The sequence below is a fragment of the Zalophus californianus genome, chromosome 2 (assembly GCF_009762305.2).
Source record: "Zalophus californianus isolate mZalCal1 chromosome 2, mZalCal1.pri.v2, whole genome shotgun sequence".
In the NCBI taxonomy this organism is placed as follows: Eukaryota; Metazoa; Chordata; class Mammalia; order Carnivora; family Otariidae; genus Zalophus; species Zalophus californianus.
Window position 1 is genome coordinate 148,991,322 of NC_045596.1, and position 14,965 is coordinate 149,006,286.

General features: G+C 34.6%; 1 protein-coding gene across 5 annotated transcripts in view; it reads left to right on the top strand.

Annotated features, from left to right (window-relative positions):
- The window catches only part of ADAM29 (ADAM metallopeptidase domain 29), an 82,129-nt gene extending 79,359 nt beyond the window's left edge, over positions 1–2,770 (top strand). For 4 of the 5 annotated variants that reach the window (XM_027599185.1, XM_027599186.1, XM_027599188.1 and 1 more), the window contains one exon: positions 224–2,770. In XM_027599185.1, the coding sequence (XP_027454986.1) occupies positions 381–2,750 (2,370 nt within the window). In that variant the 5' untranslated portion in view covers positions 224–380 and the 3' untranslated portion in view covers positions 2,751–2,770. Of the gene's footprint in view, positions 1–178 lie in introns of all 5 variants that reach the window. The other variant, XM_027599189.1, reaches the window with a different exon arrangement.
- Positions 2,771–14,965: the final 12,195 nt, after the last annotated feature.

Below are 14,965 nucleotides of genomic sequence, written 5' to 3' on the forward strand. Positions count from 1 at the left end.
TATTATCAAGGCAGTGTGTGTTCCAGCCAAAAGTACTAGGTTTACTAACTCTAAATCTACGGCCAGTTTTCATTCTTCTACATACCCTAAGCCCCTCTTCTAGGAAGTTTCCTGAGTCATTTCCTTGATCAAAACACTAACTACTTTTATTGCATGCCTTTCTCCTTTTCTCCACCAGGCATAGCCACTTTCATCCACATGTTGCTTTTTGTTTTACTAATAGGGCTGATACTCTAATGGTTCAACTCTGCCAGAAGACAGATTCTTAATAATTAGCCCTGCACACTGACCATCTCAGGCTAAGAAGCCAGAGCATCTATGACCCCCAGATTTGCCTGTCTTCTTCTCTGGACTAATGTTTCCATAATGGTGATTTCATAATGACTATGATTAAAGCTCTGCTGGACGTGAGAATCATACTTCTGCTACACTGGCTTGGGGTGTTTCTGTCCTTTTGTGGACACACCCAGGCTGAGCACCCCCAATACCATAGTCCCCCAGAAGTGGTGATTCCTTTGAAGATACTTGGCACTGGCAGAGGCATGAAGCCTTCAGGCTGGCTCTCTTACAGCCTGCATTTTGGGGGCAAGAGACACATTGTCCACATGAAGGTCAAGAAGTATTTGCTGTCCAGACACCTCCCAGTGTTCACCTACACAGACCAAGGTGCTCTCGTTGAGGACCATCCCTTTGTTCAGAATGACTGCTACTATCATGGTTATGTGGAGGGGGACCCAGAATCCCTGGTTGCCCTCAGTTACTGTTTCGGTGGCTTTCAAGGATTGTTACAGATAAATGGTATTGCTTATGAAATTAAGCCCATGACTTTTTCTACTAAATTTGAACATCTGGTATATAAAATGGAGAGTGAGGAGACCGAATTTCCAGAAATGAACTCTGACTTTGTGCAAGAGGAAATTTTACCCCAACTGGAGTCTCAAGAGATTAATAATTCCACTCAGAAGCAAAGTAATTATGTGGCCTGGTGGCGCCATATGTTTCTTGTTGAACTAGTAGTGGTGGTGGACCATACTCTATATCTTCATATAAAAAAGAATATTTCAAAGTATAATGAAGATCTATATACTATGATAAATATAGTGGATTCCATTTATGAGGTTTTGGGTATTAAAATGTTATTGTTTGGTATAGAGTTCTGGACTAAAAAAAACTACATTGAAGTTAATAATATAAGGAGATCTCTGAGTTATTTTTGTGTTTGGAAAAATGATAACCTTGCTGCCCGCCTGCCGCATGATACTGCACATCTTTTTATAAATCAAACAGTACGAGGAATGACTGGTTTAGGTTTTGTTAGCGGAATGTGTCAAGCACTCTATAGCTGTGCAATTATTACTAATGTAGACAGAAGCTTGAACTTGATTGCAATTGCAATAGCTCATCATATTGGCCATAATTTGGGTATGCATCATGATGGTCATTACTGTTCATGTGGGTACTTAAAATGTATAATGCATACTTCAAACCCACCAATAACTTCATTTAGCAATTGTAGTCTTTCTTTTCTTTGGTTATATACTATAATAGAAGCAAAATGTATGCTCTACAATATATACACAAAGGATATATTTTCAAGGAAGCGTTGTGGGGATGGTATTGTTGAAGAAGAAGAGGAATGTGACTGTGGACCTTTACAGAGTTGTGCAAAAGATGCCTGTTGTCTGTCAAACTGCACTATGACTTATGGATCTACTTGTGCTTTTGGACTTTGTTGCAAAGACTGCCAGTTATTACCATCTGGAAAAATGTGTAGAAAAGAGGTCAATGAATGTGATCTTCCAGAATGGTGCGATGGATTATCCCCTATGTGCCCAGATGATGTATATGTGGAGGATGGAATTCCCTGTAATGAAAGTGCCTATTGCTATGAGAAGAAATGTAATGACCGCAATGATCTGTGTAGGCAGATTTTTGGCCAAGAGTCAAAGAGTGCAAGTCATAATTGCTACAAAAATATAAACACTGTTGGTGACCGTTTTGGTAACTGTGGTACCAAACTGTCTTCATATGTAAAATGTAATATCTCAGATGTCCTGTGTGGGAGACTTCAGTGTACGGATGTGAAAGCAATTCCCTCTTTGAGGGACCATTCTACTGTGTATCAGTCTCACTTCAATGACAGCACCTGCTGGGGTCTCGACTACCACTTTGGGATGCCCAAACCTGATATTGGTTATGTGAAAGATGGCACAGAGTGTGGCCCAGAACATGTCTGCATTCACAGGAAGTGTGTCCATATATCTCACTTGGATAGTAATTGTTCACCTAAGTTCTGTAACATGAGGGGCATTTGCAACAATAAACATCACTGCCATTGCAACTATATGTGGGACCCACCCAACTGCCTAATAAGGGGCAACGGAGGTAGTGTTGATAGTGGCCCACCCCCTAAGAGAGAAAGGCTAAAGAAGAGTCACCTGTTAATATTCTCACTTTTTTGGTTGCTTCTCTTATTATGTTGTCTTCTTTGCCTTTGTCTGAAGAGAAAAAAGAAAGAGGAAAAAGTTCTGACTCAACCTGCAAAACCACCGCAAAAGGTTCCAACACAACCTACAAAGCCACTGCAAAAGGCTCCGAGTCAGACAGCAGAGCCATTGCAAAAGGCTCCAAAGTCTCCAAGTCAGACTCCAAAAACACAGCAAAGTGTTCAGAGTCAATCTAGCATATCGGTTCACCAGAGTCAAAGTGGGAAACAAAGTTCATCAAGCATAAAAAGTGTACCCAAATAAGTATGCATTAAAAAAGGTAATCCCTGGAATATTTCTACTTACTCTTCATTATTTTAAGCAATTAGAAGACTCATTTTTCCTAAAATTTGTTTCTTTATATTTTCCGGGAAAAAACATGGCACATGGGTTGTGTACCAGTTTTTAAATTATTGCTTCTCAGTTTCAAGTCCCCTTCCCATTTTGTACATTCATTGCATGGACCAAATTTCTGCTCTACCAGCCCTCTTCCTATAGGGATCTGCAACAGGGAGAAGGAGTGAGAGTTTGGAAATCTGGGAGTTCTATTTGCTTTCCATATGTCAATATCACCTCAATAACATGTTTTACACCTGCAGCTATACTTAGTTTTTATATATATAATACTTATTTGTATATATCTTATATATATGTGCATCTACACACACACACACACACACACACACACACTATATATATATATATATATATATATTTTTTTTTTTTTTTAATTTACTCCAAACCAACTTCATTGTCAGCCTGAGAGATACCAGCATAGCTGTCTGGTGTGTCATTCTCAGAGTTCTGAGTCTCAGATCTTTGAGCTTTCTACTAACATCCCAAATCTTCACCAGTTTAGCAGAACCTACTGTCAGAGTTCTGAATCTCAGATCCATGCAGTTAGCCCTTCAGTTTTTAGATTTAAGTAACCCCCAAGCTTTTCCCTTTGCTCCTTAACTCTTTGAATGAAATTACAGTTATTATTTCATGGCTACTCACCAGTTAGCATCACAATGTCTCCCTTAACTTGTTCTGTTCTTCCATATATGTTTACCCAATTCTTATACTTAATTCTATCCCTCTAAAATCACTGATGTGGTTTTACTTTTTCTGTCTGAATCCTGACTGTGACAGTACTAATCTTTGTATAATGAGGGAAGTGGAAGTGAGGAGGTGTCAGAAGTTTTTGTTTGAGATTTTCTTTACCACTGACCATTACCATCTTTAGTAAATTACTTAGATTTATTGCAATTTTCCAACCAAAAAAAGAAAGGATAGGATGATAATAACAGTTGTCTCAAATTTTGGGGTTTCTTTGGTTATAAAATGAGATAAAGAAAATGCTTTCAATTCTAGGTAGGTCTTGGGAGATAAAGTGTTCTTTTTTTTTCCCTCAGAAAACAACTATAAAAACAATTGTATAGTATTAAATACATTTTTAAATTATATTTTTGAAGTATCAAAGAACTGTGAAGGAAATGAAGATTGAAAAGACATTGGCGAGGGTATGTGCTATGGTGAGCACTGTGAATTGTGCAATACTGTTGAATCACAGATCTGCACCTCTGAAACAATGCAATATATGTTAAGAAAAATAAAAGAAGAAGAAGAAGATAGCAGGAGGGGAAGAATGAAGGGGGGAATCGGAGGGGGAGACGAATCATGAGAGATGATGGACTCTGAAAAACAAACTGAGGGTTCTAGAGGGGAGGTGGGTGGGGGGTTTTGTGTTAGCCTGGTGATGGGTATTAAAGAGGGCACGTTCTGCATGGAGCACTGGGTATTATGCACAAACAATGAATCATGGAACACTACATCAAAAACTAATGATGTAATGTATGGTGATTAACATAACAATAAAAAATTTAAAGAGAAAAAAAACTACAAAGAAAGGAAAACAATGAGAAATTTTAATACTTTTTCCCCTGAAACAAAAGTGACTGTTGTAATGTGATGATTCTGAATACAAAGTAAAGATCAACTTGGCCCTCCCAGTTAGAAGGCCTCTGTTGAAGAAAGAGAAACCTGAAAACTCTAGTGGTAAAAGAGAACAGGTTGATAGATTAGACACTTACCAGACATCAGATTCAAAATCAGTTTTCTCTACATCACATTTGCTGATTGTACGTCTTCTGTGGGAGGCTGGGGAGTCAGACTGAAGCTTTTAAAGGAAGAAATATCTATAGTCTGTTGTACTCAGGAGGCAAAGACCTAGTGGAAGGGGATTTTCCTGAAGGACATGTATTGCCTTCCCTTTAAAATATGGAACACTACATCAAAAACTAATGATGTAATGTATGGTGATTAACATAACATAATAAAATTAAAAAATTATAAATTAAAAAATAAAATATTAGCCTGATTTTGAAGGAGATTGGAATATAAGGTAGAGAATTGAGTTTTGAAGATTTGACTATCAGAACCTAATCACCAATTGCTTTTATAGCTGAGAAAATAGAGGCATAGGGACTCTTAATAGAAGGTACAGTAAGATATCTGTGTCTTGCTAAAACTACATTATTTTCTGACCAAACTCAATTGCTATTGTATTGCAGTTATCAGTCACTCAGCTTATCTTCCAAACATAAGAAAGATGAAAACTTCTGAAGTCAAAGGTAATTCTATCCTGAACTCCTATGGTTCTCTAAATAACATGTAGCAGACAATAAAAAATTATCACACATATGAAGAGGAAGAAATTATGGCCAATAATAAAGAGAAAACAACAACAGCAGTAAAAGAGAAGCTAGACGTCATCTAACTAAAAGATGATCCAGAGAGTGGAAAACATGATAATGAACAAAAACCCACCATGATTACTATTTTAGAGAAACTGAAAGAAAAACAAATGAACTATGTGAAAGAGGACAGATTCATTTCACCAGAAAATTAGAATCTATACAAGGTTATCAAATATATATTCTAGAGCTGAAAAAATAGAGTATCTAAATTTAGGAAATTAGTGAACACTTTGAATTATAGATTACATTGTTTAATTAACTGTATTATTAACTAGAAGAACAGTCAGTGAAAAAAATCAATTACACACATGGCAAAAATATTAAAGATTAAAACAGAGTCTCAGTTGAGGAGGAGAAAGATAATTGAATAGAAATAATAAAAAAGGTAAGTCAGAGAATTTCCCAGAAGCATGGAAACACACCATCTCACTACTTCAAAAAATTCAATGAATTTCAAGCAGTGTAAACACACAAACACACACCTAAGAATATCATAGTAAAACTTGAAAACCAGACACTGAGAAATATTAAGAGCAGCCAGATATATAATATCATAGTTTAAAAGGAATGACAATTAAATAGTTGGCTGACCTCAACAAAAAGATTGAATGCAGAAGATAATGGAATAAGATATTTACTCTGTAAATATAATTGCCAAATTAGAATTCTTTAGTTTGTAAAAACAACCTTCAAGAATAAAGGAGAACAACTGGGCACCTGGGTGGCGTCTGCCTTTGGCTCAGGTCATCACCCCGGGGTCCTGGAATGGAGGCCCGCATTGGGCTCCCTGCTCAGTGGGGAACCTGCTTCTCCCTCTCCCCCTGCCTGCCTCTCTGCCTACTTGTGCTCTCTCTCTCTCTCTCTCTGTCAAATAAATAAAATCTTAAAACAAAAAAAAGAATAAAGGAAAACAAAACTTTCTTTTGGTAAATAAATCATTGCCAGCAGTTAGCACTCAAAGAAATATGTTTCTTTTCAGTCAGTAAAAACATGATACCAGGAAGAAGCACGAATGTGCAGGTGAGTATAAAATACACAAGAAACACTAAATATGTGGATAAAATAATTCAAATTAATATACAAAACAATACTAACAGTATCTTATGGATTATAAATATGTACAAAACAAAATGCAAACATATTTATCACAAAAGCTGGGAGGCATGCAAATTAAGTTAACAGGTCTAAGCATCTAGCAGACTGGGAAGACGTAAATTAATGATATGGGTTGTAATACATGACATTGAAAATGCATGCCACAATCTTCAAGGTAACTATGAAAATGACAAGATTATGTAAATATAAGAAATTGAAGAAAAAAGGCACAATAAATGGTATTTGATTACTGTAGGTAGAAGCAAGCGAGGGAAACAAACATAATTCAGATATGTGAAAATGGAAAAAAACAACTGTGGTAGATATAAGGCCTATGTAAAATGAATTACATTAAGTAAAAGACTGACATATTTCAGAATGTAAAAATCTAGTAGTATAAAATCTAATAGAATGCTGTTTACTGAAAACAATTTCAAAATAAAGACCTAGAGGGTGTAAAAACTTGAAAAATAATTTTATGCAATATTAACCAAGTTAATTTAGTGATAATTCTCCTATCGTCTGATAATGAACACTTTGAGGCACAAAGCATTGCTAGAAATAAGGGGGAATATTTTGTAATGATAAAAGTCAAATCATTGGGAGATAGGACATCCTAAATGTGTAAGCATCCACTAATATAACTTCAAATATAGAAAAATCCACAATCACCAAAAGGGAGAATTTAACCCAATTCTCCTAATAGTGATAGTAAATATAGACAATAAATCTGCAGGATAAGACTTTCAGTACGTAAGTGACAAACTAGATCTATTCTATATATAAGGAAAGGGAATACTAAACTCAAAAGTGGTTGAATTAACTTTGATTCACCTGCATATACACTATTACCAAAGGCCACCTTTGTGGCCAGAAAGAAAGCCCCAGCAAATTTCATATTGTTTTAATCAAGAAGAGCAGTTTCTCTAAACCTTATATATTTAACCTAGAAGTCAATCTCCTTAAAGATAGCTAGAAAAACTCCAATTGCCTGGTACAGTCCTGACACCGGTCGACATCTGATTACCAACTAAGATTTTGTACCCAATTCTAATGTACAGTGGCGGTACCATACACCACCAACTAATTCTCTTATACCAGCTAGCTATTCTACAGCTCAACTCAGTTCTAACCTTGTCTACTGGGAGATAGCACCAGATCACACAGGTTAAGGGCTGAAGACTGTAAGACTGCTTGTTCCCCAATTTGTCATCTGTACTTCTGACAGACCAGCTATAGTTTGGAGGTTCCAACAAGCCCCTCCTTGGGCTTGATTAATTTGCTAGAGTAGCTTACAGAGAAACATTTTACTTACTAGATTATGGTTTTATTGTAAAAGGATATAATGCAAGAACAGCTAGATAGAAGAGATGCATAAGCAAGGTAAGTGGGAAGGGGAAAGGGGCTTTAATGTTCTCCTCAAGTACAACACTATCCGTGCCTCACCATGTATTCACCAACCCAGAAGCTCTCCAAACCCTGTTCTTTTGGAGTTTTATGGAGGCTTTATTAGCTAGGCATGATTAATTTAATCATTGGCCATTGGTAATTGAACTCAATCTCCAGCTCCTCTTTCCTCCACAGAAGTGGTGGTTGGGGACAGGTGAGACTGAAAGTTTTAACTCTCTAATCACATTGTTGGCTACACTGGCAGCCAGCCACCATCCTTATGTAATTTCCAAATGTAGCCTCATTAACACAGCCAAAAGACAACTGTATTGTTCTCCTCACTTAGGAAATTTTAAGTGTTTAGGAGCTCTGCCAAAAATAAAGATGAAGGTCAAATATTTATTTTTATTACAAATCATAATATATCACAGCTGGAAATAAAAGAATATATTTTTAATAATCTATATGTCAAGGAGGAATAAAAATAAAAATTAAATTTTTGAACTGAAATGCAAATAACTACAGTATATTAAGTTACATAGTATTCAACTAAAGCAGTGTTTTAAGGAAAATATAGTCTTATATGCCTATGTTAAAAAAAGGAAAAAATTGAAGATGCATTAATTTAACTTTCCATGTCAAAAAACTAGGAAAACAGCATCACTTTAGATCTAAGGTAATTATAGAGAGTCATAATAAAACTAGGAAGAAAAAATCAATGAAATTAAAACATGCACAATGGAGAAAATCAGCAAAAATAAAATTTGATTCATATAATTAAAATATTATAAAACCTTCGTTTGACTCATGAAGAAAATAAAGAGAGAAAATACAGGTTACCATAAGCAGAAATGAAAAGGGGACATCACAAAAGAGCATATATAATGAAAACTTAGGAATTATTTTGCCAATAAACTTGATTGGATAAATAAACAAGTTTACTGAACAATCTAAATTACCAAGCCTACATTAGAAATAAATATTAAAGAGATTGAAATAGTTTTCAAAGAAGCGGCCAGTCCCAGATAAATTTTCAGTCAAATATTACAAAAACCTAAGAAATATATGCCATTAATTTTGCAAGAACTTTAGGGGAAATAACAAATGGCTCAAAACTCTCTTTATGAGTCTTTTTTTAAGGTATCTTAATTAAGGTATCTAATTAAGGTATCTTAATTCTCAAATGTGACTGGGCAAAATTTGCAAAGCAATTTCTTTCATGAGAGTTGATCTAACATATTTTTTAAGATTTTATATATTTGAGAGAGAGCAGGAGAAAGAGAGTTCAAGGGGGGGGGCAAGGGCAGAGGGAGAGGGAGAAGCCGATTCCCCACTGAGCAGGGAGCCCAGTACAGAGCTCAATTCCAGGACCCTAGGATCATGACCTGAACTGAAGGCAGACACTTAACTGACTGAGCCACCCAGGTGCCTAGATCTAGTATTCTTAAAATATTTATATAGCAAATAAATTTCAGTGTTTTTTTGTAAACAAGAATGTATCATCATGATCAAATTGTCTAAGTTTTAGGTATTTTTGATTAAAAAACAATATAATTCACATTAACAGAGTAACTGAGAAAAATATATTTCAATAGATGCAAAAAATTATTTCATCAAAGTCAGCATCTATTTGTAAAATAACTTACAAGAACTAAAGGGAAGTTTTCTAAGTATAATCAAGTTTCTCTAGAAAAATATTACCAAAAAAATACCTACAGGAAACATCATATATAATGGAATTATATAAGACTTTCTAAGGACATTGATGAGGAAACAGAAATGGCACCTCCTTGCCACTTCTGAACATGCTACTGGATGTGCTAGACAGAATAATGAGAAATACAAATAAAATGATAAAAGGAAGTGAATTGAAGAAATGAGACTGTTGTTATTTACAGGTGGCATTACTTTATACCTAGAGAATACAAATAATTAGAATTATTAAGTTAATAGAGGAAGGTTGCTAATTATAAGGTCAGTTTCCACGCTCAATTTCTAGCTATCAGCAACAAAGCATAAAGAAATGAAATAAAAAATTAGTTTTATTTATATCAGCATCAAACATAACATTTTGCAATATATACATATATCAAATCATTATATTGTACACCTTAAACTAATGTTATATGTCAATGATATCTAAAAAAAAGGAAAGAAACCAATTGAGACTTTGCCAACAGTATAAGCTGGAGGAACAAACTTGGGTTTGCAAGGACCCCAGTTATAAAATATACGTGACTTAGAACTACATCCTACCCCCAAAATTGCTGAGAAATCAGCAGCACAGAAAATACTTTTGATAAGTGGAGAGAATTCGGTGTCTTGCACATTCTCACAGTGCTTGGATTCCTGGGCTCTGCTGAAGTTGAATGCAAAGGTAAACTAAAATGTTTTAAAACCAGAGCCCATCTGTCTCTAACTCAAACATCGACAAGATCACTTGATAAATTCAGTCCTTTGCAGGAGATTAGTAGTTGAGCTAACTGCATGTGAACTCAATCTAATTAAAACTATAGCTCAGCACCAGCTCAACTAATTTTGTGAAGGAATGTAAATTTAAAAAAAAAAATGTTTTCATCTATTGAGATGATCATAAGATTTTTTCCTTTATTTTGTTAATGTGGTACATCATATTTAAGGACATCACATACACACACAAAAAAGCAAATTACAGGCCAATATCTCTGATGAACATAAATGCGAAAATTGTCAACGAAATACCACCAAACTGAATTCAACAGCACATTAAAAGGCATATGCCATGATAGAGTGGAATTATCGTGGGATACAAGGATGATTCAACATATGCAAATAATTAAATCTGATAAAATTCAACATCCATTCATGATGAAAGCTCTCAACAAAGTGGGTTTAAAAGGAATATAACTCAACAATATGGCAAGCCCACAGCTAATATCATAGTCAATGGTGAAAAGCGGAAAGCTCTTCCTCAATCATCAGGAATGACAAGAATGCCCAATCTCACCATTTCTATTCAACATACTACTGGAAATACTAGTCAGAGCAATTTAGTAAGAAAAAGAAATAAAAGGCATTCAAATAATAAAAAAGAACAAGTAAAATTGTCTCTATTCACATATGTCATAAGATTATCTGTAGAAAATGTTAAGAACTTTATAAAAAGAACTGTTAGAACTAATAAACTCAGTAAAATTACAGGACACAAAGTCAACATGCAAAAATAGTTTTTCTTCAATGCAATAATAACTATCTGAAAAAAAATTTTAAATAAGCCCATATAAAATAGCTTTACCTAGAAAAATTTAACCAAGAAGGTGAAAGACCTGTATATGGAAAACTATGAGATATCAATGAAAGAAATTGAAGAAGACACAAATAAATCAAAAGATATTTTGTACTCATGGATTGAAAGAATTAATATTGTTAAAATGAACATACTACCCAAAGCAATCTACAGAGTCAATGCAATCTCTATCAAAATTCGAATGACATTTTTCACAGAAACAAACTTTCCTAAAAGTTGTATAGAACCACAAAAGACTCCAAATATTCAAAGCAATCTTGAGAAAGAAGAACAAAGATGGAGACATCACAGTTCCTGATTTCAACTATAGTAATAAAGAAAGTATGATATAGTCATAAAAACATACATAGATCAACGGAACAAAATAGCACAGAAGTAAATCCATAGATAAATGGTCAATTAATCTATGACAAAAAGCCAAGAATATACAATGGAGAAAGGCTAATCTCTTCAATGAATGATGTTGGCAAAACTGGGACAGTCACATGCAAAAGAATAAAACTGGATAACTATTTTATGCAACACACAAAAATAAATTCAAAATGGATTAAAGACTAGAATGTAAGACCTGTAACCATAAAATTTTTAGAAGAAAACATAAGGGTAGTCTCCTTGACATTGATCTTGGCAGTGATTTTTTTTTAATCTGACAACAAAAGCAAATTAAATAAATGGGATTAAATTAACTAAAAATCTTCTCTACAGCAAAGGAAACCAATGAAATAAAAAAGCAACCTACCAAATGAGAGAATATATTTGCAAATCATGTATTTGATAAGGAGTAAATATCCAAAATACATAAAGAACTCAAACAAATACAAAAAACAACAATCATATTTAAAAATTAAGCAAAGTGTCTGAGTAGACATTTTTCCAAATAAAACATACAGATGGACAACAGGTACATGAAAAGGTGCTCAATATCACTAATCAACAGGGAAATGCAAATCAAAACCACAATGAGTATCAACTTACATCTGTTAGAATGGCTATTATCAGAAAGACAAGAAATAATAAGTGTTGGCAAGAATGCGTATGAAAGGGAACCCTTGTGACTGTTGGTGGGAATGTAAATTGATGCAGCCACCATAGAAAACAGCATAAAAGTTCTTCAAAAAAATTAATATAGAACTACCATTTCATCTAGCAATTCCACTTCTGGGTATAGGCATGACTTTTTTTAGTGCACATTGCTTTATTGCACTGTAGATATTGCATGTTTTACAAATTGAAAGTTTGTGACAACCCTGAGTCAAGCAAGAACACGGGCACCATTTTTCCAACATAATATGTTCACTTCATGTCTCTGTGTCACATTTGTGGTAACTTTCACAATATTTCAAACTTTTTCATTACTATAATATTCAAATTGCTGTAATTTCATGATAAAATATTAAGAGATGAGGAGTGGTTTCTTATGGATGAGTGAAGAAAGTAGTTTGTTAAGATAGAATCTACTTCTGGTGAAGACACTGTGAGGATTATTAAAATAACAACAAAGGACTTAGAATATTACATAAACATGGTTGCCAAGGCAGTGTCAGGATTTGAGAGGATTGAGTCCAATTTTGAAAGAAGCTCTGTTGTGGGTAAAGGGCTATCAAGCTGCATTGCATGTTACAGAGAAATGGTTTGTGAAATGAAGAGTCAATTGACGTGGTAAATTTTATTTCTGTCTTATTTTAAGAAATTGCCACCCCACCCCAGCCTTCAGCAACCACCACCCTAATCAGTCAGTAGCCATGAGCACTGAGGCAAAACCCTCCACCAACAAAAGATTACAGCTAACTGAAAGCTCATATGATGCATAATGTTTTTTTTTAGCAATATAGTATTTTCAAACTAAGGTATATACATTTTTTTTTCGACATGATGCTCCTGCACACTTTAAATAGGTTATAGGATATTGTAAATATATGTACCAGGAAACCAAAAAATTCATTTGATTTGATTTATTGTGCTTTTGCTTTATTGTGATGATTTGAAACTGAGCCCAGAATATCCCTGAGGCACACTTATACTTATCTAAAGGAAACAAAAACACTATGTCAAAGAGATATCTCCATTCCCACATTCATTGCAGCATTACTTATAATAAGTTAAATATGTAAACAACCTAAATGTCCATCAATGGATGGATGGATAAAGAAGAGGTTGTGGAGATTAGATAGATGATGATGATAGATAGATAGATAGATAGATAGATAGATAGATAGATAGATAATAGATAGATAGATATCCCTAAAATTATCTGATGACTAATATTTCCCAGATCCTCAAAGAAACCCAGAGACATCAGAAAATAAAGGGACAAGAAACTAATTATAGAAATTAGAGCCCAATTATTTTTTTAGGAAACCATACAAAACCATTGCATGATTTGTTTAACTTCCCCCAGGTTGATTTTTTCCTCCATTATCAGACCTATTAAATATAGCTAATTATTCTTTTTTTAAAAGATTTTATTTATTTATTTGAGAGAGAGAGAGAATGAGAGATAGCACGAGAGGGAAGAGAGTCAGAGGGAGAAGCAGACTCCCTGCTGAGGAGGAAGCTCGATGCGGGACTCGATCCCGGGACTCCAGGATCATGACCTGAGCCGAAGGCAGTCGCTTAGCCAACTGAGCCACCCAGGCACCCTATAGGTAATTATTCTTACTGTAGCCATAAGCACAAATTTTTATCTCCTCCTCAGTATAAAACTCCTCCAATATACTCCTTAACTAGTCAAAAGGTCTTCTTGTGTTTATCATATAAAAATGTGTTCTGCATATGGACAGGTGGTTGTTTTAAGTACTTATGTAACTCCTTCAGTTACTCACATTTATTAAGAGCCAAACATAGTTACTTATCAGGATCCAAGGCACTAGATTTTATCTCTGTGTATTAAGGTTTTACTCTGGCCCAAATTTCCTAAATAAAAATATGTGATACATGTGACTGTCCCCACCAAAATGAAACAACTTAAAGACTCAACAGACACATATAAAATCAATGGCTAATATAGTTTTGGGGTACCATGGGTGGCTCAGTTGGTTGAGCATCCAACTCTTGGTTTTGGCTAAGGTCATGATCTCAGGGTCATGAGTTTGAGCCCCATGTTGGCTCTGTGCTCAGCGTTGAGTCTGCTTGAGATTCTCTTCTTCTCTCTCCCCTTTTGTCCCTTCCCCCACTCACACACACTCTCTCTAAAATAAATAAATAAAATCTTTAAAAAAATCTTAAATAAATGAATGTTTCTCAACTATTTATGGGTCGCCAAAACAAAAAATAACAAATACATCTTTTATACTTGGTTAAATGCTTGCAAACAAGATGAAATAAACAATCAGTTATGAAAAGAAAACCACGTAATTAAATAAAGTTAGTCAATTAACCCCTAGTCTTACCCATCTGATTAAGTCTACAGTGTATAGAAAATTGGATGGAGCCAAATTTTTCACACAATGCATATTGATATTCTCAGGCCTGTATCCCTCCTACCCATCTAATATCTAGGTAATTGAATGGTCCTATAGAGCCATTAAATTAAGCCAAAGAGATTAAAACTTTCATGGTCCAATTTTGTCCTTTATGAATGGGTTGTGACCAAAGCTATGGAAAAATGAGAAAGTCCAAGTAGGGAAAAGGAACAAGTCTATACTTATTTAAATGGAAATTAAAGGAAAGACATCATCAGATCATACTGGCAAACAATTCCAGAGAAATCTCCCCTTTGTCCGAAAACTGAACTCTCAAAGATAATAGCTAAATTTGTTTCTGTGATTTATCTCAACCAAACTGCTAAATATAGACTTCCCAGATTAGCATTTTTAACTGCTAGCTAGTCCATTTACTGATTAAATTTATTCCCATACTACTTTTTTTGTTCACCTCTCTTTTCATCTGAATTTTATTTTTGTTTTTTCTTGCTGACAATTCAACAGTTCTCCCTTAAAGGTGAAGCATATTTCTGGGCATATAATTAA